Source organism: Schistocerca gregaria, chromosome 3 (assembly GCF_023897955.1).
Source record: "Schistocerca gregaria isolate iqSchGreg1 chromosome 3, iqSchGreg1.2, whole genome shotgun sequence".
NCBI classification, from domain to species: domain Eukaryota; kingdom Metazoa; phylum Arthropoda; class Insecta; order Orthoptera; family Acrididae; genus Schistocerca; species Schistocerca gregaria.
Genome location: NC_064922.1, coordinates 248227802 through 248252323, shown reverse-complemented (window position 1 = coordinate 248252323; position 24522 = coordinate 248227802). Strand labels below are relative to the sequence as shown.

General features: G+C 44.0%; 1 protein-coding gene across 5 annotated transcripts in view; it reads right to left on the bottom strand.

The window, feature by feature from the left end:
- The window catches only part of LOC126356271 (macrophage colony-stimulating factor 1 receptor-like), a 276453-nt gene that overhangs the window by 78754 nt on the left and 173177 nt on the right, over positions 1-24522 (bottom strand). For 3 of the 5 annotated variants that reach the window (XM_050007118.1, XM_050007121.1, XM_050007120.1), the window contains exons 10-11: positions 11066-11250; positions 1681-1918 (exon numbers count right to left, since the gene is read on the bottom strand). In XM_050007118.1, the coding sequence (XP_049863075.1) occupies positions 1681-1918; positions 11066-11250 (423 nt within the window). Of the gene's footprint in view, positions 1-1680; positions 1919-11065; positions 11290-24522 lie in introns of all 5 variants that reach the window. The other 2 variants (XM_050007119.1, XM_050007117.1) reach the window with 1 other exon arrangement.

Genomic DNA, 24522 nt, shown 5'->3' with positions numbered 1-24522 from the left:
GAAAATCCACGATGGCTGCGACAAGTGGAACATCAGCGACCTTGGAGGGTTAATGTATGGTGCGGCATTATGGGTGGAAGGATAATCGGCCCCCATTTTATCGATGGCAGTCTAAATGGTGCAATACATGCTGATTTCCTACGTAATGTTCTACCGATGTTACTACAAGATGTTTCACTGCATGACAGAATGGCGATGTACTTACAACATGATGGATGTCCGGCACATAGCTCGCGTGCGGTTGGAGCTGTATTGAATAGCATATTTCATGACAGGTGGATTGGTCGTTGAAGCACCATACCATGGCCCGCACGTTCACCGGATCTGTCGTCCCCGGATTTGTTTCTGTGGGGGAAAGTTGAAGGATATTTGCTATCGTGATCCACCGACAACGCCTGGCAACATGGGTCAGCGCATTGTCAATGCATGAGCGAACATTACGGAAGGCGAACTACCTGCTGTTGAGAGGAATGTCGTTACACGTATTGCCAAATGCACTGAGGTTGATGGACATCATTTTGAGCATTTACTGCATTAATGTGGTATTTACAGGTAATCACGCTGTAACAGCATGCGTTCTCAGAAATGAGAAGTTCGCAAAGGTATGGTAGATGTATCACATTGGAACAACCGAAATATAATGTCCAAACGAACCTACGTTCTGTATTTTAATTTAAAAAACCTACCTGTTACCAACTGTTCGTCTAAAATTGTGAGCCATATGTTTGTGACTAATATAACACCACCTATGACAAAGCGAAAAAAGTGGCCCAAGTAAAACATTCATATTTCTTTACATAGTACACGAATATGTAATAAAAATGGGGGTTCCTATTTAAACAAACGCAGTTGATATCCGTTTGACCTATGGCAGCGCCATCTAGCGGGATAACCATAGCGCCATCTGGTTTCCCCCTTCAAGCTAGACCATTTTCCGTTCTTTCTAGTTTTTTTTCGTTTGACGCTTATGTCGTGAGATATTTCGGCCGGTCATGATCAATAGACCAGCCTGTATACGAAGTCGTAGACAACATTTTATAACCAACTCGTGTAGCAGTCAACAGTCCCCATATTTCAGTACATGAATTCTTCCCGATCTCAGTTTAGCTTTGGTTGTTTCCGCATTTCCATTTCACCATCACATCACCAACACTTGAATTAGGCAGCTTTAGAAGGGTTGAAATGTCCCTGTTGGATTTGTTACTCAGGTGACATTGAAAGAACAGTCAACTCTAGAAGTAACTGAGCTATCCTTATGGAGCCATTCTGCTGTTATTGCGTCTCTGCTGACAACCCAATACTCTCCGCTTCCGCTTAAACTGGTGGGAGAGCCTCTCGTGACATCTGGTAACCAGTCCCTCATTTCACAGGAGTTGGGTCGGTTGTTTGGGGAAGGAGACCAGACAGCGAGGTCATTAGTCCCATTGGATTAGGGAGGAATGGGGAAGAAAGTCGGGCGTGCCCTTTCAAAGTAACCATACCGGCATTTGCCTGGAACGATTTAGGGAAATCACGGAAAGCCTAAATCGGGATGGCCGGACACGGGATTTAACCGTCGTCCTCCAGAATGCTAGTCCAGTGTCTAACGACTGCGCCACCTCGCTCGGATCCACAGGAGTGTCCGGGTTTTTTGACCAGAGAGTACGCCGCCAGAAAAAACAGTCGGTCTTTCAGACAGACCCCTGAGCATCTTGACGGCGACGGGCAGCGGCGGCCGGCCGGGCTGTCGCAGCAGGCCGCGGCGCACCAGCCCGAAGGCGCCCTCTCCCAGCAGCTGGTCGGCCAGCAGCAGCCGGCCCGCAGACACCTCCCACCCGTCGCCGGCTTCCTCTGCGTCCAGCGGCGACTCCCACTCCGCCGGCGCAGGCGCCGAAGCAGAAGCGGCCGACCCTGGGCTCGGCTCCTTCTCCGCCAGTTCCTGTCGCCGAGTAAGCGACAGAGTCACAGGTTTAACAGCTACTTACACTGACAAGGGAACCGCTCCCCTCAGATTTAGTTGTAAGTTGGCACAGTGGATAGGCCTTGAAAAAGCTGAACACAGATCAATCGAGAAAACAGGAAGAAGTTATATGGAACTATGAAAAAATAAGCAAAATATACAAACTGAGTAGTTCATGAGCAAGATAGGCAACATCAAGGATAATTTGAGCTCAGGAGCGTCGTAGTCCCGTGGTTAGCGTGAGCAGCTACGGAACGAGAGGTCCTTGGTTCAAGTCTTCCCTCGAGTGAAAAGCTTAATTTCTTTATTTTCGCAAAGATATTATCTGTAGAAGCCGACCTCGGGGAAGATCAGTTTGGATTCCGTAGAAATGTTGCAACACGTGAAGCAATACTGACCCTACGACTTATCTTAGAAGCTAGATTATGGAAAGGCAAACCTACGTTTCTAGCATTTGTAGACTTAGAGAAAGCTTTTGACAATGTTGACTGGAATATTCTCTTTCAAATTCTGAAGGTGGCAGGGGTAAAATACAGGGAGCGAAAGACTATTTACAATTTGTACAGAAACCAGATGGCAGTTATAAGAGTCGAGGGGTATGAAAGGGAAGCAGTGGTTGGGAAGGGAGCGAGACAGGGTTGTAGCCTCTCCCCGATGTTATTCAATCTGTATATTGAGCAAGCAATAAAGGAAACAAAAGAAAATTCCTAGTAGGTATTAAATCCATGGAGAAGAAATAAAAACTAAAATGTTCGCCAGTGACATTGTAATTCTGTCAGAGATAGCAAAGGACTTGGAAGAGCAGACGAACGGAATGGACAGTGTCTTGAAAGGAGGGTATAAGATGAACATCAACAAAAGCAAAACGAGGGTCATGGAATGTAGTCGAATTAAGTCGGGTGATGCTGACTGAATTAGATTAGGAAATGAGACACTTAAAGTAGTAAAGGAGTTTTGCTATTTGGGGAGCAAAATAACTGATGATGGTCGAAGTAGAGAGGATATAAAGTGTAGACTGGCAATGGCAAGGAAAGCGTTTCTGAAGAAGAGAAATTTGTTAACATCGAGTATAGATTTAAATATCAAGAAGTCGTTTATGAAAGTATTTGTATGGAGTGTAGCCATGTATGGAAGTGAAACGTGGACGATAAATAGTTTAGACAAGAAGACAATAAAAGCTTTCGAAATGTGGTGCTACAGAAAAATGCTGAAGATTAGATGGGTAGATCACATAACTGATGAGGAGGTATTGAATAGAATTGGGGAGAAGAGGAGCTTGTGGCACAACTTGACTAGAAGAAGCGATCGATTGGTAGGACATGTTCTGAGACATGATCACCAATTTAGTATTGGAGGGCAGCGTGGAGGGTAAAAATAATAGAGGGAGACCAAGAGATGAATACACTAAGCAGATACAGAAGGATGTAGGTTGTAGTAGGTACTGGGAGATGAAGAAGCTTGCACAGGATAGAGTAGCGTGGAGAGCTGCATCAAACCAGTCTCAGGACTGAAGACCACAACAACAACAACAACAACAACAACAACAACAATGATCTGTTCGTTCATTGATGTCTCTGTTCACTGTAATACGTTTAGTGTCTGTGTTTTGCGACCGCACTGCAAAACCGTGCGATTAGTAGACGAAAGGACATGCCTCTCCAATGGGAACCGAAAACATTTGATCACAAGGTCATAGGTCAACCGATTCCTCCACAGGAAAACGCGGCTGATATATTCTATACGACACTGGTGACGGCATGTGCGTCACATGACAGTAATATGTTGTCGTCTCACCTAACTTGTACACTTGGCGAATGGGTAAAAAGATTCTTCTATCTTGCGCGATTTAGGTGTTCTTGTGGATGTGATAATCACTCCCAAAAAAGTGATGAAAACATAAGAGTTTGTCACATAAACTGCAACAACCGATGGACAGATAATAATTGTGTGAAAATAGAAATTTAAACTTTTCGCTCAAGGGAAGACTTGTTGTACCAAAGACCTCTCGTTCCGCAGCTGCTCACGCTAACCACGGGACCACGGCGCTCCTAAGCTCAGGCTATCCTTGATGTTGCCTATCTTGCTCACGGACTACTCGCTTTGTATATTTTGCTTTTTTTTATAGTTCCACACAACTTCTTCCTGTTTTCTCGATTGATCTGTGTTCAGGTTTTCAAGGCCTATCCACTGTGCCAACTTATAACTAAATCTGAGGGGGGTGCGATGGGGAGGTTCCCTTGTGAGGTGACAAAAATCATGGGATACCTCCTAACACCGTGTCGGACCTCTTTTTGCCCGGCGTAGTGCAGCAACCCGATGGCGTGGACTCAACAAGTCGTTGGAAGCCGACCGAAGAAATACTGAGCTATCCTGCCGCAGGAACTGGCCATAACTGCGGAACTGTTGATGGAGCAGGATTTTGTGCACGAACTGATCTGTCGATTGTGCCCCATAAATGTTCGATTGGTGGCCAAATCATTCGCTCGAACTGTCCAGAATGTTCTTCAAACCAATCAAGAACAATTATAGCCAGGTGACATGCCACATTGTCACCCATAAAAATTCCACCGTTGTTTGGGGACATGAAGTCCATGAATGACTGCAAATGGTTTCCCAGTAGCAGAACATAACCATTTCCAGTCAACGATCGGTTTGGTTGGACCAGAGGACCAAGAACATTCCATGTAAACACAGCCCACGACGTTTGGAACCACCACCAGCTTGCACAGCTTCAGCCCATGGCTTCGTGGGGTGTGCGGCACACTCGAACCCTACATCAGCTCTTACCAACTGAAATCAGGACTCATCTGATCAGTCGTTTGCAGTCCAGCCAATAAGGTCACGAGCCAAGGAGAGGCATTGCAGGCGATGTCGTCTGTTAATTCCCGTCGTGTGGCCACAATCACGTTGGACACTTTTCGCATCAATCCCCCGAGCGCACTGCCCTTTTATACGTTGTGTATGCGATACTACCGCCATTTGAATATGTGTATATGACTATCCCATAACTTTTGTCATCTCAGCGTGCAGTAGTGGCATTAATTCTGGACACTTTATTGAAACTTTTTTTTTTACAGCATGTACACTGAATATCAGTCAGTTTTAGAAAATGTGATATGTTAAGTTTTTATTAACCATAAATAAGTGGACTCAATTTGAAACCTTCACTACTTCACGCACTTCCGCTTATGTAAGTGGGACCTACACTACTGGCCATTAAAATTGCTACACCAAGAAGAAATGCAGATGATAAACGAGTATTCATTGGACAGATATAGTACACTAGAACTAACATGTGATCACGCAATTTGGGTGCATAGATCCTGGGAAATTAGTACCCAGAACAACCACCTCTGGCCGTAAAAACGACCATGATACACCTGGGCATTGAGTCAAACAGAGCTTGGATGGCGTGTACAGGTACAGCTGCCCATGCATCTACAACACGATACCACAGTTCATCAAGAGTAGTGACTAGAGTATTGTGACGAGCCACTTGCCCGGCCACCATTGACCAGACGTTTTTAATTGGTGAGAGATCTGGAGAATGTGCTGGCCAGGGCAGCAGTCGAACATTTTCTGTATCCAGAAAGGCCCGTAGAGAACCTGCAACATGCGGTCGTGCATAATCCTGCTGAAATGTAGGGTTTCGCAGGGATCGAATGAAGGGTAGAGCCACGGGTCGTAACACATCTGAAATGTAACGTCCACTGTTCAAAGTGCCGTCAATGCGAACAAGAGGTGACCGAGACGTGTAACCAGTGGCACCCCACACCATCACGCTGGGTGATACGCCAGTATGGCGATGACGAATACACGCTTCCAATGTGCGTTCACCGCGATGTCGCCAAACACCTATTCGACCATCATGATGCTATAAACAGGACCTGGATTCATCCGAAAAAATGACGTATTGCCATTCGTTCACCCAGGCTCGTCGTTGAGTACTCTATCGCAGGCGCTCTTGTCTGTGATGCAGCGCCAAGGGTAACCGCACCCATGGTCTCCGAGCTGATAGTCCATGCTGCTGCAAACAACTTCGGACTGTTCGTGCAGTTGGTTGTTGACTCAGGGATCGAGATGTGGCTGCACGATCCGTTACAGCCATGTGGATAAGATGTCTGTCATCTCGACTGCTACTGATACGATGCCCTTGGGATCCAGCACGGCGTTCCTTATTACCCTCCTGAACCCACCGATTCCGTATTCTGCTAACAGTCATTGGATCTCGACCAACACGAGCAGCAATGTCGCGATACGATAAACCGCAATCGCGATAGGCTACAATCCGACCTTTATCAAAGCCGGAAATGTGATGGTACGCATTTCTCCCCCTTACTCGAGGCATCACAACAACGTTTTACCCGGAAAGGCCAGTCAACTGCTGTTTGTGTATGAGAAATCGGTTGGAATCTTTCCTCATGTCAGCACGTTGTAGCTGTGGCCACCGGCGCCAACCTTGTGTGAATGCTCTGAAAAGCTACTCATTTGCATATCACAACATCTTCATCCTGTCGGTTAAATTTTGCGTCTGTAGCAGGTCATCTTCGTGGTGTAGCAATTTTAATGGCCAGTAGTGTATTTCCAAGAGTGTGACAACACCAAGTGTTCATGGGCTACAGCTGCTGACCATCATTGAGTTTATTTTTGTTTACATTAGGTTTATTCTTGTGATGCACAAAGTATATCAATGCTGCTGACCATAAAATTGCAACATCATGAAGGCGGCAGGCAACACACGTCAGTCTGACGCGAAATGTACTACATGCTTGGGAATGCAAATGAGTAGCATTTCTGCACAACCCCACGAACTGGTAGGAGTAGTGGCATCTAGGCTCTGTGTAGAAAGAAAAAATATGTACTGGGTTTCTCATTGAGCAATCTCATCTGAATGTTGGTTGTTTGTGGGAAGATCACTCCTATGCATTTTGTAACAAGGAGCAACGTCTACCACTTCTTCTTGTCAGAATTGGATCCTGCCAGGATTGTGGCCTCTCGAGACCGTAACTTATCATTCTGTGATACTGATGCTCGTATTGGTCATGATCACATGACTGTCATACAAATATGGAACTAATGGATTCAGAGTGGCCATGCAGCATCTTAACGGCTCCATGCAACTAGTGGCTGAAAAAACAGACGTACTTTTCGTCCTGCTGTGCAATGTCGTACAGCCACATCACGTCAAGCATCCACACGGAAAATCTGACGACTTCAGAGTACCACGGACTGTGAACACGGCGACCATTACTGAGGGTCTCTTTGACGCGGCAGCACAGAGAGGTGCACTGACAGCGATGTGCCGAACAACACTGGCATCAAGTCTTCTTTCAGACAAGTGCCTGTTCTGTACGTAGCAGAACTGGGAAAATAACAGCATGTGGCATCTCTGAGGTGAACGGATACAGCCAGATTGCATTCGTCATGTCATAAGAGTCCAGCACCTGAAACGATTACTTTGGGTGTCATCGCTATAGAACACAATTACCTATGTTTCGAAAACCTGGCAATTTAGACAGCAAGTTTTACAGTGCTAAGGTATCAAGGTCAGTTCGATATCTCCACGACATTGTCTTTCAACAAGATAACGAAAGATTGCACTTTGCATTTGCTGTCCTGACCTTCCTCAATATAGAGTGTGTCTGACTCTCACCATCAAGTTCTACAGATGTTATCACTGACATGCCACCATTCACCAGCCGCTATGATTGATAAACTCTGGCATAGAGCTGAAGCAGTATGGAATGACGCACATCTATCTGGCATTCTAGCTCTATGCCAAGCGGGGCTAAAGCCGTTGTTGCTGCCAGATGTGGCTGCTCTGTGTACCAAATCAGCTACAAATTTAGTCATGTGCACTGCTTGAGAAAAAAGGTGAAGCACCCAGAAGGGGAAAGTGAAACTTCCCAAGTTGAAAAGGTATGTGATGTTGTGTCTCTGTTTCCAAATTCCAGTCAAAGTTATAAAGAATTTGGCAGTATGGGCCGACTTACCAGTATGACATTGGACCTGTTCCGGCCCCAATACATATGCCCATTAAGCTGCTGTGTCCTCTCCTGAAGCAAACTAGTCCACAATGTTGCACGTGATCGTTGACGTCCTGGATTCGAGCAGTAGGAGCTGACATCCAAGCTGGTCCAGCACATGTTCTATTGGAAACCAGTCTGGGGCTCTTGCTACCCAAGGGCGCATCCCAACATCATGTAGACAGTTCGTAGAGACATGTGCCATGTGTGGACCAGCAGTGTCCTGTTGTAAAATGATGTAATGATACTGTGGTGTGAGAGATAACACATGAGGACGCAGGATGTCAGTGATGTCCCATTTTGGCGTCATAGCTTCCTCAGCCACCACCAACCTCGAGGAAAAGTTATATCCGAAGACTCCCCAGACTATGACGCCAGGAATAACATCGCTGTGCCTCTCCAAAACACTGGAGAATGGGACCTCTTCCCATGTTCCGCCAAAGATGATCATTTGGGGTAGTGCAGAATTGCAATTCATTGCTGAAAACGTTGTGATGCTGTTCATCAACAGTTCATTCTTCCCGATCACAGCACCACTCCAAAAACAGCCGTTTGTGTTGGTTTGATCGTAGTAATGTACACATAGGTTGGTAATTCTTTAGGCTGGCTGCTACTAGTCTCTGACCAGTAGTGCCGGACGATGCAGAATATTGTAGGGAGGCCAGTACTCGTTTTCGGCTGGCAGTCGCAGATGTAAAGCAGTTACGATGTGATGGTGCATAATTCTGTCACAATCAGACTTTCAGTAAAAGACTTGTCTGGCACCAATGTACCATAAGGAAGTTTAGCAGGGAGTGCTTGGGGAGAGGGTTCAACTGAACTACAATATATGATATATTAGTTCACTTTATTACATGAATAGTGAAAAGATTTACTTAAACTGATACAGTTCTTTGCCACAGGAGTGCTTGATAAATTACAACAGTGGTTAACTACTGAAGCATCACTAGATACTGTAATTAACAAAGTGTTCTGTTGAAATGCAGGGTTCAACATTGACAATAGTACATATCCATCGGCGACTGCCATAACTCTTCAACCTACTCGATGATGTTGACTACTTCAGCTGAAGGCACGGGGCACAGCGCTTCCATGCGCACCTCTATTTTGACCACCATGCGGGGGTGATACTTTGTTGAGAGAGAGGTGTTGCGTCCTGGACCACCTCCCACCCGTTGTTTCGAATTGCAATGAGACAGCACGACATCTATGGTATTAATGTGTGTCGCTGACTTTGGTGTGCCACTTTGGATAATACAACAAGGGTCCTTCCTTGTGGTAGTGAAACGGGGTCAACCAGAAACTTGATGACAAACACGCTACCCTTCACATGTAGTCCAATATAGGGCCACTGTCATATCTGAATGCCCCGTAAATCTAGATACTGCACCAGTCCCCCAGTTGGCCAAAAAGAGAGGCCCGCAATGTGGCCTCTATCACACTGTCGGTTTGTGGTGACGCAGTTTCACGTGAGTATGCTACATCTCCGTGTACTTCTCAGCGATCAGTCAACATCTGATGTTATTCACAGTCCTTAAATAAGAGGGACGTTTGAAAATTCCGTGCAAAGTTTGAGAGATGGCACCATCGAGGTCATGTTTACTTAGTAGCATCTTTAGAAGGAACGCGCACCAAGTTTCAGACATATTGGTCTATTTCTTTGTGTCTGGCATTCATGTGAATCTAGGAACTCGAGTGATTGTCAAAAAATGGACAAAAAAGAATTTCGTGTGGTGATTAAACCATACTTTATGAAAGGCAAAACACCTCAGGAGACTAAAGAGAAGCTTGATAAACATTACGGTGACTGTGAACCTTCGATTATAACAGTTTATAAGTGGTTTCATAATTTTCAGAGTGGCCATATGGGCGCAAGTAATGCTTAACGTTTTGGAAGCCCTGCGGAGGTTACAACTCCAGAAATCATTCATAAAATCCATGATATGGTAATGGACGACAGAAGAGATAAGGTGCGTGAGATTGCTAGTGTTGTGGGGATCTCGAATGAATCCCCAAGATGGGTTCCGCGATTGCTCACGCTTGACCAAAAACGAAATTGTGTGAAGTGTTGCAAGGTTGGTTTGCAGCTGTTCAGGAAGAATCCACAGGATTTTAAACGTCGTTTCGTCACTGTGGATGAAACACGGATACATTACTATTGTCCTAAGACCAGACAACAATCTAAACAACGGATTACCAACGGAGAATCTGCACCAAAAAAGGCGAAGACCATTCCTTCGGCCGGAAAGTTTATGGCGACTGTCTTTTGGGATTCGCAAGGGATAATCTTCATCGACTATCTGGGAAAGGATAAAACTATTACAGGTACATATTATTCTTCGTTATTGGACCGTTTGAAAACCGAGCTGGAAGAAAAGCGCCGGCGATTGGACCGCAAAAAATTCCTTTTTCATCACGACAATGCACCAGCACACACCTCAGCAGTTGTGGTCGCAAAATTAATGGAAATAGGATTCCAACTCCTTTCACATCTCCCCTGTTCTCCAGACTTGGCTCCCTGGGGACTACTTCTTGTTCCCCAATTTGAAGAAATGGCTAGTGGGACAGAGATTTTATTCAAACGAGGAGGTGATTGCGGCAACTAATAGCGGTTTTACAGACTTGGACAATTCCTATTATTCGGAAGGGCTCAACACATTAGAACAGTGTTGGACGAAGTGTGTAAGTCTAAAAGGAGACTACGTCGAAAAATAAAAAAGGTTTATCCCAAGCACGTGAGTAGTTTTTATTTTTGCACGGTGTTCTACCAGACCTAGTAACAACACTAAAGCACTCTCGTGGTCTTTCTACCTTTGACAGAGAAGTGCAACTCTGATCATTTAGATACCCGTTAATGGTGGTGCGTACCTCTACAGTTACGTTGACATCTTACTATGTCTTCAGGGAGCTTCTCTTTTTTGTCACGTGATGTATTCTTTCTACTATGTTGTACATGCAGGATAAGTAAAATTTTCTTTATTTAATATCCTTCCTAGAGTTGTAATTTTAATGGCCATTAGTGCACTTACAGGTTCTTTAGCACGTTAGCAGATGTGGAAGATAAGTAATGGTTAGTTGCAGGGAGAGAGCAGGGCATTACCTGGAAGCAGAGCTTGGCGCGCCTCCGGCGAACCCTGCGGGAGAGGCAGCGCGCTGTGAACGCCGCCCCCGCACCGCCCATGGCAAGCGCTGCGAGGGCAGCGGCCGCCAGTGCGTACGGCGAGGGCGACGGCATCCCGCGCTCTGCCAGCGCGCCTCCCGCGCCGCCCACCGCCGGCGCCGCCCCTGCGGATTCGTCACGCCGCGTCAGGAGCGTCCGCTTCACTGCAACCCGAGGTCGCGCCTCCAGAACAGCTGGTAAGGAGGGGTACTGCTTGCGTCGTACAAATTCAGGGACCTCACAGCTGACCCCCAGTTACGATGGATGCGCCAGCACTCTAGACAATATATTACTTGGCCCATACAAGACGCCACCAAAAGACCCTACAACACCAGCTCTACCCACGATAACGGCCTCATTTCGGCGAGGAAGAGAGTCCACAAGGTTCTCCAGGTACGCCGTATCTAGTTGAGGCTCTCACTGATGTTTAAATCCTGTAGAGCTAACATACTGCAAGGATTTCAACTGCTACATTTCTCCCACTGTTCCAGTCATCCCCAGACATTTTCAGTGACATTAAGGTTGGGTGAGTTAAGGGGCCAGTCAACGACTGACAGGATACATTGTAACGTCCCCTTAGAAAAATTAATGAGTTACTGTGCTGATAAACCTCTTACATTATTTGATTTTCAAACAGCTGAGCAAAACTGAACGTACTTTCTTTACTTATTCTGATTAACACTAAATTGACACACAATATTTTTAGCGCAAAGCAATCTGACTTTCAAAAATCCCTACAAAGGAATGGCCCTGACTAACATTAATCTATACCTTTCACAAGTCACTTACCTCACAAAATCTTCGTTACTCGAACTACTGCAATACAGCGAGCGCCAATACTGCCAGCTAAATAAAAGATTCTAACTACTGAAGTCACTAACTACTGATAGGCATAGTTAGCAAACGAAAGATTTTGATAGAGAACAAACAATGTATTTACCTTAAAAGTGTTCAAAAGTCATAATATATATAGCAGTTTATGACATCCATTCTTACAAATGTACTGTTTCTGATGGACACACGTCCAGATCATCCGCTCTCAAAAATCCGCCATCTCACTTCCCCACATCCACCACTGCTGGCGGCTCACCTCCAACTGCGCAACGCTACGCGCTGTTAACATCCAGCTGCCCAACACTACAATAGCAAATTCCAACAATGCCACTCAGCCACAGACTGCACACAGCACAGCCAGTGATTTTCATACAGAGCGCTACATGGCGGTGGCGTTACCAATATAAGAACCTAAACAGCCTACTTACAATATGAGTGTTGGTGAAATATGCTTGCAGCTGTGCCAATACACCTGTAGTCATATTAGTTGACGGGAGTGTCTACAACACACTCCTTGCAAAACTCTAGAAGAAAGGGCAACACTTGGGCACCAAGAATGTTGAAACAGAAATCTTCCTTCACGTTCACATTGATTTGAATGAGCGGTAAGAGGCATGATACGAAAAGTGCTACAGAAGCACTCCTGGCCTGAACTATCCCTCCACATACTGCAGGTTAAACACCTCATTGGCCAGTCGGTGCAATTGACTCTTTGCATATTTTGAAAATAAGCAGGATCATTAACCATCAGCCCACACTACATGCCCCCATTGTGCCACTGTATTGTTTCTGTGCTGTTTGGCAAACTGAAGCCATGCAGATTAAAGTAAATTCATATGGCATGAGTAGCTGGAAGACCTCCACAGGGAAGGTTCAGCGGCCTCATTAGAAAGGTTTTCCCTACCCTTCATGCCTGCAGGCAAAGTGTGAGAGCTGTGTGCGTGTATTTGTAAAGTGTAGGTGAGTGTAATGGGTGTTTGAGTAGTGTAGTGTTGTGTTGGAGATGATGAGTTAAGGGAGACGGTGAAACCCATTAATGACAGGTAGCCTAGTCTTCTCGAAGATCACCTGGGGGACCGATAATCTTAACGTCCCTATCTAATGGACAGATCACCATCAACAGTGTCGCATGCTCTCACTTCATGAGACACTGCAGGGAAGTCCGGAATCGGATCCAGGGCAATGGTGAACAGATTGGTGATCAGGTACTTCACACCACCACCCCTTCTGTCCCCTCTGCCGTAAAGGCTAAGGAAAATTGTCAACAGTGTGCAGCGTACAGGGACAGTCACTCATTCACTATCCCAGATGCCCAACTGTGCTTAACTTAGATGATCTGACGGGAACTGGTGTATTCACCTAGGTATGGCCGTAAACGATGTGCAAATTGAGCAGCGCCCTTTTGTAAGCTACCTGCTCCAAATGTCAATTTCAGTCTATCCTCGGACACTGGTTGAGGAGGACCATCATTCACTGACAGCAGCAACTGAAACCGATTATCACTGATAAGTCGTGACATTCGTCGCCAGTACCTTTCAGTTAGTACCTTCTTATCATAACTGTTCTTATACAGTGTTACATGGCTGCCAGCAGTACACTATCGTTGCAGATGCGTTTAGCTGTCTGCATTGATACACCAATACATTAGCCAACTTCATTCACTATTTCGCCAAAGAAACGTCCAAAAACGGCAGCTCCCTTCTACCACACCTCTACATCGACCAATCCTATTGTACAACCGACTGGGGGATACAAACCACTTCACTGACATGACTTGAGTCAGCAGTAGAGGGGCAGGGCACGTGACTGCCTGGTGATAGTGATGCGTCATCTACAGCACTCCAAAGCAACCAGGATGATATTTTCAATGGTTGAGTAGGGTGGCCATCACGAAATTACCCATCTCAAGGTCACATCCGTTCCCTGCGGTTCGCTGCCGCTCAGTTCAAATGGTTCAAATGGCTCTAAGCACTATGGGACTTAACTCCTAAGGTCATCAGTCCCCTAGAACTTAGAACTACTTAAACCTAACTAACCTAAGGACATTACAAACATCCATGCCCGAGGCAGGATTCGAACCTGCGACGTAGCGGTCGCGCGGTTCCAGACTGTAGCGCCTAGAACTGCTCGGCCACCCCGGCCGACCGGCGCTCAGTGATGGGATTCGTTCGTCTCATTGCTTTGTTGCCACATGTACACTGTTACCAGTGCAGTAGGTAAGCGCCATCTCAATGTATGTTGACATGTGGTTTCAGTGTTCCGCAGAAAGGTGCATTCATGCATGTTTGGTAGTGAGCGAAATGCAGGAGCACGGACCTCCGTGCAGGGCGAAATGACGTTCGAGAATAATGTAAAATTGTCGTATCGAATGTACTGAGGATTCGGTGTCAGGGATAATATAAATGTTCGCAAGTTCACAAAATGACAGTAATTTCCGAATCGACTGTATTCAGTAATTGCAATGCAGTAATATCGCCAGAATTTCTAGATGTGAACATGTGTTTTGATTCTCCAAGAAAGGGGTGTAAATGATAACGGAAACAATCGAATTTGACGATTACGACAAAAAGTTATTGCATAGAATTGTACTTCGATAATACGACAGAGAAGAGTGTCCGAGGGCTAGAAAAATACGGGGAGATCTCCGTGAAAAAATTAATTGTTCTGGCTCAGATCTCTGTTTTTTGTCCTCCTTGATCGCTTGATTTGATTCATAAAGTATAATTATCGACAAAAATGTTCATAGAATGAAGAGATGTTGTAGCAGCAAGAACGAAGTTTTGTTTAAAGTGCTCTTACTGCGTGCTGGGGACAATAGTCTTGTAGTATACTTCGTTGTTTAACGTTTCTTGTAACGTTAATTTTTATTACTATTATTTTTTTTGCAACTGGTAAGAATATTCTTTTGGAAAGTACTCCATTATATTCTAGACTAAAAATGGAGACATCTCTTATTTTTTTCGGAATTTTTTCTAACGTTCCAAATTATCGCTAGCTGGCAATGCTGTAGGTCGCTGAGAAGGTATCTTGAGGTGCCTATTTTCGTGACGATTGCTACAATATCATGTCAGGTGGATTTCGGATGTATACAGGGTGCTTCTTCAATGATGTTACAAACTTTCAGCGACGATGGAGCAATCTACATGTATGAATTGAGGGAAAAAAGTCTGGTCCAGAAACGACCGAGTCGAAAGTTATAAGAGAAAATTGTTGTGATGCCTCTGACAATAGACCTTGCAAACTTGCTGCTTTCCATATTTTAGGAGGAGATAGTATGGACCAAAACAAGCTAAAAAGTGTCCAATAAATGTGGGCTCTATGCATATCTTAAGTGTTATGAGCACTTGTTCCACTTTGCTATGTGAAACACATCTCTTGGACTGAACAAGTGCTCATAGCTCGTAAGATATGCACATTAGAGCCCATGTTTATTAGACTTTGTTTCTTGTTTTGGTCCATACTACCTCCTCCCAAAATACGGAAAGCAAAGACCTTGCAGTAGAAGAGGACTACAGTCAGAAGTATCGAAACGATTTTCACTTATAACTTTCCACTCGATAGTTTCCGGACTACGGTCCCTTACTCAAATTGATACATTTACCCTTCTCCGCATCCGTGAAAAGTTTCTAACATCATCACGGAACCACCCTGTATTGCTCCACGCATTTGACGCGCTCGCAGTAGTTGTGGCATTTCTCTTCACATCGCATGGACATTAGTTTTATTTGTATTATTGCGGGATAGTATAGAGAGCCATGTTTGCAAAGCCAAACGAATATTTTCGCGGCCGCTGAACCCATTTTTTACTCAAAGCAGATTGCGTGGTTCAGACGAGTGAAAAAAGGAGAATGTTGACTGCAGTACACTGTTTGAAACTCTGGTGTTATCAGGGATAAAAAATTCTGTGTGCTCAATTCGGATCCGCGCTATACATTTATCGCGAAAACGATGGGATAAAATCATTACAAGGGTTTCGTATTAATATCTGATTTAATTATCAACGTCTTTAATACAATGGTTACACAGAATAGTATAAGGATTTCAGAATAGATAAAGCACAACTTTATCCCACGTAGCAACGGTCTGTAGCAGCTGAAGTAACACACCTACACCACGCCATCCACCGAGTTCGTTCCCTTTTCGACGCTCCCGTAGTTCTCACATTCGCTCTGCACTGAACTTTTTAGGCTTTTTGGGTTCCCTTCGACTGAGGATTCTCTCTGATGACGTTTTCTATACTTACGCGCATATTTATGACTTGTATGAGACGACATATTTCATTATTTCGTAATTTAATACCGATTTGCATTTATACTCAAACGAATATTATTATTGTCCCACTTTGGGTCCCTTAGTGGTCTGAAACCTCTTTACAATGACATCTGTACCTATGTCCAAACTAAACGCGTTTCCACGCTGCACCAATTGATACAGTGGTGGAAATATTTATTTCATCACCATGAATTACTGTGTCTTTTTGTCTTTTGCAGCAGTTTGCTTTAGGTTATACCAGTCCCATTGTTGCTAAACTCTGTTGACATATTCTTGCCTTAATAATCTGACTTCTTCACGCATGTTTTCCAACACTATACAACTCTTTGTTGTTGTCGTTTGGTTTTATAATGAAACCAGCGTTTGCACTGCCCTTTTGAGTTGAGACTTTGCAGTGAGAAGATGGGCAGGTCAGTTGAATTAACAAAAAAAAAAGAAAGCTGCTATACTTTCTAATTCGTCTGTTGGTCTCAGCACCAGAGAGATAGCCTCTAAGATAGGATTTAGACAGTCTACGATTTCGAGGTTACTGAAAAAATACAGGGAAAAAGGCAATGTCGATCGTGAGAAAGGAAGAGATCGGAAAACAGGACAAGGTATTGAAAAGGCTTTCGCTCGAAGATCGTTGCCTGTCATCAGCTGAACTAAAGCGAGACTGGGAAGAGTGCGACATATCAGTAGTCTGTAGAACTGTAAGAAATAGACTACTGGAGGCTGGACTCTCAGCCTGTCGTCCTAGAAGGAAGTCATTATTGACCAAGATAATGCGACAACAGCGGCTAAAGTGGGCAAAGGCACACGCGACATGGACACCAGAGATATGGAACAAAGTAATCTTTTCAGACGAGTCCAAATTTAATCTGCATGGCTCAGATGGAAAAGTGTTCGTGCGTCGAAGAAACCGCGAAGAGTTTTTGCCATCATGCATAACACATACAGTCAAACACCCACAAGGACGGATGGTCTGGGGATGCATTTCCAGTCACGGAGTAGGTCGTCTGGACTTTATCAATGGCACTGTCAACGCAGATGCCTACATAAGCATCTTTGAAAAGAAGCTTATGCCAACCAATTGAGACCAGCTTCGAGATGTTTCCAATTGCATTTTCAGGATGACTCCACTCCGTGCCATACAGCTTTGAAGATGAGTCCTATGATTAATATTTGTACCAAACACGGAGCAGATTACTTTCTTGGTTAATTATCACATACTTCCACATTTCAGGTAAAATCTTTCCTTCAACAACATGGGTTTCGAGTATTAGAGTGGCTTGGAAACAGCCCTGATCTCAATCCTACTGAGAACTGTTGGAAGGTTATGGGAAATTCTATCACCAAAAAGAAGCCACGGAATAAATAGGAGCTGTTGGAGACCCTTATGCGTGTGTGGTTTCATGAAGTGAGTGAGGAGTACATTAAAAAGTTAATTCTTTCAATGCAATCACGATGCCAAGCGATGACTAATGCGCTTGGTGGAGCAACAAAGTATTAAATGCAAGAGTGTGTTCGTATAACACTAAAATCCATCAGTGTTATGTTACAACATTAATATGCAGTGTTTCTTTCAACATTAGTATTCATATTTCACAATAGCAAAAATACACTCCTGGAAATGGAAAAAACAACACATTGACACCGGCGTGTCAGACCCACCATACTTGCTCCGGACACTGCGAGAGGACTGTACAAGCAATGATCACACGCACGGCACAGCGGACACACCAGGAACCGCGGTGTTGGCCGTCGAATGGCGCTAGCTGCGCAGCATTTGTGCACCGCCGCCGTCAGTGTCAGCCAGTTTGCCGTGGCATACGGAGCTCCATCGCAGTCTTTAACACAAGTAGCATGCCGCGACAGCGTGGACGTGAACCGTATGTGCAGTTGACGGACTTTGAGCGAGGGCGTATAGTGGGCATGCGGGAGGCCGGGTGGACGTACCGCCGAATTGCTCAACACGTGGGGCGTGAGGTCTCCACAGTACATCGATGTTGTCGCCAGTGGTCGGCGGAAGGTGCACGTGCCCGTCGACCTGGGACCGGACCGCAGCGACGCACGGATGCACGCCAAGACCGTAGGATCCTACGCAGTGCCGTAGGGGACCGCACCGCCACTTCCCAGCAAATTAGGGACACTGTTGCTCCTGGGGTATCGGCGAGGACCATTCGCAACCGTCTCCATGAAGCTGGGCTACGGTCCCGCACACCGTTAGGCCGTCTTCCGCTCACGCCCCAACATTGTGCAGGCCGCCTCCAGTGGTGTCGCGACAGGCGTGAATGGAGGGACGAATGGAGACGTGTCGTCTTCAGCGATGAGAGTCGCTTCTGCCTTGGTGCCAACGATGGTCGTATGCGTGTTTGGCGCCGTGCAGGTGAGCGCCACAATCAGAACTGCATACGACCGAGGCATACAGGGCCAACACCCGGCATCATGGTGTGGGGATCGATCTCCTACACTGGCCGTACACCTCTGGTGATCGTCGAGGGGACACTGAATAGTGCACGGTACATCCAAACCGTCATCGAACCCATCGTTCTACCATTCCTAGACCGGCAAGGGAACTTGCTGTTCCAACAGGACAATGCACGTCCGCATGTATCCCGTGCCACCCAACGTGCTCTAGAAGGTGTAAGTCAACTACCCTGGCCAGCAAATCTCCGGATCTGTCCCCCATTGAGCATGTTTGGGACTGGATGAAGCGTCGTCTCACGCGGTCTGCACGTCCAGCACGAACGCTGGTCCAACTGAGGCGCCAGGTGGAAATGGCATGGCAAGCCGTTCCACAGGACTACATCCAGCATCTCTACGATCGTCTCCATGGGAGAATAGCAGCCTGCATTGGTGCGAAAGGTGGATATACACTGTACTAGTGCCGACATTGTGCATGCTCTGTTGCCTGTGTCTATGTGCCTGTGGTTCTGTCAGTGTGATCATGTGATGTATCTGACCCCAGTAATGTGTCAATAAAGTTTCCCCTTCCTGGGACAATGAATTCCCGGTGTTCTTATTTCAGTTTCAAGGAGTGTAGAATAGCTGACATATCCACTTACACTAATTTTTCAAGAAAGTGTTAAATTATAAAAAACAAACATTTTTATAGAAACAAAAAGTAAGAATAAAAATAAATTGACAAAAATTATTGTGTATATTCATTTGTGATAGACATCAAGAGAAATCAGGCAAGTTTAGCTCAGTTATTCAATGATTGTAACAAAAATTGTTAATTTAAGAGGTGATGCAATAAATATTTCCCCCACTGTAACTTTACACAAAGCTAATTCGTAATAGTCACGTGCATGCGCCTAGACTGGTTCGATGACTTCACAAGCAAACAAATACTGCGCGACGAACACACACAGATACAATCTCTCCGTTGCGGGCTTTCTAATTATTAATCTCGCTGTTATCACCGATTCCAAACTGACGTTATTTTGTCACACAAGGAATTTCGACTGACGAGCGAATAGACGTTTTTGCATCAATAAAGGTAGCGAAAAGTTGACCGCAATTAACAAGTTGTACAGAATCAGACTGTAGTTGTGTGAGACATGAAAGAAAGTTAATAATAGAGAAGCGAGTAAGACAGGGTTGTAGGCTATACCCAGCGTTATTATATCTATACATTGTGCGGACAATAAAGAAATCAAGTAGAAATTTGGAAAAGAAAGTTCAGGGAGGAGAAATAAAGGCTTATGCTTGCTATTGACACTCATTGTCAGTGACGGCTACGATCTAGCAAAGTCGCTTGAACGGAATGTATGGTATCTTAAAATAAGTTGTGAGATGAACATCAATGAAAGTAAATAAAGGGTACTGGAATGTAGTAGAATTAAACCTAATGTGTACGCAGTCATGAATCGTTATCGAGCTGTGTAACGATTCTATTGATAAACTTCTGTAATATCAACAATCTAAACTGTGCCAGCAATCTAAAAACATTTTAAATGGCAACACGATTCTGGTATTTATAAACTGTGCTTCGAGACCAATTCGAATAATATTCAGAATTTGTGTGTTCAATAATGAATGATCACCAATGAACCCTGGCCGTACATATGTGGTTAACATATGTGGAAGCAAATTCATTTCATATGTGCTGTGCAGTTAGCTAATCAAACTGAAGTTTTTTGAAATATACTTGAGTGTGCTTCTAAACTATGTGGAACAAAATTTTTAAAAAAAGAGAGAAGTCGCGCTAGTGCATGTACAGAGTGATGAAAAGTGCGCACCCGGACTTCGCAGCGTGATTCCTCAAATATTAGCAATACAAAAATGTCTCACAAAATTTCGTCCTGCACATATTTCGGGCAGTGAATGGACGTTAAAGATTGGCAATCTGGCAACAACGTAATCACGTGTACGGTAACTAGTTCTGTCCAGTTTACGGCAACAATGCTGTACAGTTGGTGCAAAGTATAGTGTTTTGGGTTAGCATGCAGGAGGTTGAGGGTTCGATTCTGTGTCGTGGCGTATTTGTTTTTATTTGCTGAATGTAGTCTGCGTGGTACGGTGTCTAGCGTCTTAATCATCATACAGCGATAAATCGTAAAAAAGCGACTGGTTGCATATTTATTATCAAATAAACGCCGATGAGTACCGGATGTTTCAAATGAATATTGGGATTTTAAGGCTTTATAGTATTTATTACATTCAACTTTCAATTTTAAATAATACGTGAAATGAAAGTGCAAGTCAAACAGTTTTTTTTCGTATACCTGGGTGCATGCACATATTCTGTATACTGTGTTTTGCATTAGAAAGCGATAGTAACAAAGATGGTGACTACTGAATAGAAAGCTTTTTGTGTGTTACAGTTTGGAAGGACTGTTGTTACAGTGGAACGTGTGTTCCGTACTAAGATTACATTGCAATTCTCCAAATATCATCACATCCGTACGTGGTACCATCTATTTGAAGACAATGGTTGTCTGCGCAAAGGGAAGAGTACGAGACGTGCAAGAGTCAGTTAAGGACATGTTAAACGAATGAGGGAATTTTTCATGGTAGCCCCAAGAAATCAATTCGGAAGGCTACTCCTGAATTAGCAGTTCCAGTGGCGTCTGCGTAGAGACTTTTAAGGAGACGCTTCCTACTACATCTTATCGTTTGCAGATTTTGCAAGCTCTAAAGTTTACAGACTACGGTTTAGATGCCATTTTTGCATGCGAAATGCTGCCGCATGACAAAAAATCTGGATCACGTAGTGTTCTGTGATGAAGCAACTTTTCACCTAACTGGAAATGTGAACACAGATAATATGCACATCTGGGGTTAGCAGATCGCCATGAGATGGTACAGTTGCAACGAAAAGTTCCTTAAGGTTGGTAGGACGTCAAATGGGCCGACTTGGAGCAGGAGAGGCACCATAGTACTTTTTAATTTTTCCCTGTCTATACTTTTACAAATAAATACACAAAAATTTGTCAGCATGACCAGGAGGATTCAGGATTCACACTCATAACAGTGGAAGTTGAAAAACATAACGAAATAATTCTTTTTACATGTGAAGTTTCATTATTTTTTCACTTACTATTGGCTGAATTTGTTGATATAGGTACACTTTTCTTCGTAAGTAAGAGAGATTCTTCGATGAATTTTGCAGAGCGTACAAACCATACTTACGGGTATGAAACTCTAGAATTTATTTAATTTATGAAAAAATGAATGAGCTGTTATATTTTAAACTTCATGTTTAGAAAAAAAATATAGTTAACTGTCTCAATTTTTACCACAGTTTTTAATAGATTTGGAAAATTCTAGAGTCTTGTATTAAGGAGCTTGTTTTCAATAAGTATACCAAGTTTGAAAGTAATAGGATATTTATTTTGGATTTAATCTGTACCTAAGTACAGAAATATGTGTTTTGCAGAAACTGGCCGTTAAAGTTTCTACTTGTATTTGGCATTCTTTTAGAATTGTCCAGCACCATAAGCAGGTCCTTTTTCATTTTCTAAATCAGTTTTCTTCCTTTCACATTCTATCTTGATTTTATCATCTGTAAAATGATTTATCTGCTTTCACTACACGCACTCTGTCTATCACGTACAAAGCTTTGATGCAGTTCACTCCGGGCTTAATTCCCATTTTCTCTAAAACATATTTCCTGCTTTGCACACCATCATTAAACATGAAACTGCATCACAACCACCAATAGCAATAGCATTTCTTAATACAAAAATGGTTTTTAGCAAACTTTACCATACACATTGGTTAAAACTTTCATTTGGGTTTTGGGTAGCGCCATGAATACATTTCTTCAGTAAGTTTTCATTTGCAAATCCCTGAATATAGGTTTGATGGCTTCCATTACAGCAGTTGGTAGAGAATTCCTGTGATGATATTTTTCACCACCAGCTCTGAGAGGTTGCAGTCTTGAGCCATTGGTGTGACATTTGTTGGGGGTCTAGTGAAGCAGGGGATACAACCCGTCGGCTTTGAGCAATGACGTCATACATTACTCATAGATAATAATGTCTTTACCTTTCAGCCATTGATAAAAAACAGTTCTGTGTTCCAGATAAGCGGTATCATTGTACATTAAAATAATTGAATGCGATTTTAAAAGAGATCGCTACATATTGCTCAAAATATTCTTCGTGTGCATTTATTTAAATAATTGGTTGTTTGCGATTCATTCGGTACCTAATTTCATTCTTAGTGATATTGAGCTAATTTGGACTATTAGTTTCTTATTTTAGGTCAATTTTTAGTATATCATTTTCGTTTGTAAGTATGGATTTATCTGTTCCGATGAACCTTGGTAACTTGAGAGAGGCTATGGGCGTAGACTTGTTGGGCACGATTTGTCTTTTACAAATGTGTGGTCTTGTTGCAGGGTATGTTCGATGTCGTGAGTGCGTCGAATGTATGCGCCTCACAAGTGTGTCTCGTCGCCGTACTCACGACTTATTTGTACGGCGCTGCAGCAAAGATAGGTTGTGGAGGTCCATTAGACGAGGGACGTGGTTCGAAAAATCTAAGCTCGCCTTTAGGGACATTATGAAAATCACGTACTGTTGGTGTTTGAGATATCCTGGGTGGCCGTGTGTCCATGAATGCCGTGTAAGTAAGCGTACAGTTGTGAATTGGTACTCTTTTTGTAGGGAAGTTTGTGGGGGAAGGGAATACATTAAACAAAGAGGGCCGTTGGAGTTGGGGGGGGGGGGGGGGCGGGTGTTACTTGACAATTGACGAGTCGCATTTTGGCAAAAGGAAGTACAACAGGGGGGGGAACCTCCGATGGGATTATAGGTTCGGGGGGCAGTAGTTGCAGGTAAAGAGTGTGACGATGTCGTGTTTTACCCAATCGAAGGAAGGAAGTTTTGGTCAGCTTAATTGAAGATCACGTTGCAAAAGGTTCCATTGTAATTTCAGATGGTTTTTCTTCATATAGGGATTTAGGGGAAAGGGTTTATCAGCATCTCGTAGTTAATCACAATATTGGGTCCATATCATTATCCACAGGGGCTAGCACAAATAGCATAAAAGGTATGAAACGTCCCCTTTTAACAATTATACATGACTGTGCTTAAACTGACACACAATATTTTTAGCGCAACGGAATCTGACTTTCAATAGTCCCTACAAAGGAATGGCCCTGACTAACATTAAACTACACCTTTCACAAATCACTTACTTCACAAAAATCTTCGTTACCGGAACTACTGCAATACAGCGAGCGCCACTACTGTCAGCTATATAAAAGATTCAAACTACTGAAGGCACTAACTACTGATAGGCACAGTTGCAAAAGAAAGATTTTGATAGAGAACAAACAATGTATTTACCTTAATAGTGTTCAAAAGTCATAATATATACAGCAATTCATGACATCCAGTCTTAAAAATGTACTGTCTCTGATGGACACACGTCCAGATCATCCGCTCTCACAACTCCGCCATCTCTCTCCCCACATCCACCACTGCTGGCGGCTCACCTCCAACTGCGCAACGCTACGCACTGTTAACAGCCAACTGCCCAACGCTACAATGGCGAGTATTACAACAATGCCAACCAGCCACAGCCTGCACACAGCACAGCCAGTGATTTTCATACAGAGCGCTACGTGGCGTTACCAACCTAAAAACCTAAACAGCCTACTTACAAAGGTTATTGGTCAGCTGCGAAATCTCTTGTAGGACAGGGAAACGACGGATTTCCGCACTTCAAAGTCACTTAGACGAATATTCATGGAGGCTTAGTATTCCCCAAACATATTGCCTGTTTAAATGTTTCGTGAAACGTGTTGCGCAGATGTACCGTCCGAAATATGTTAGCTAATTTCACAATAGGAT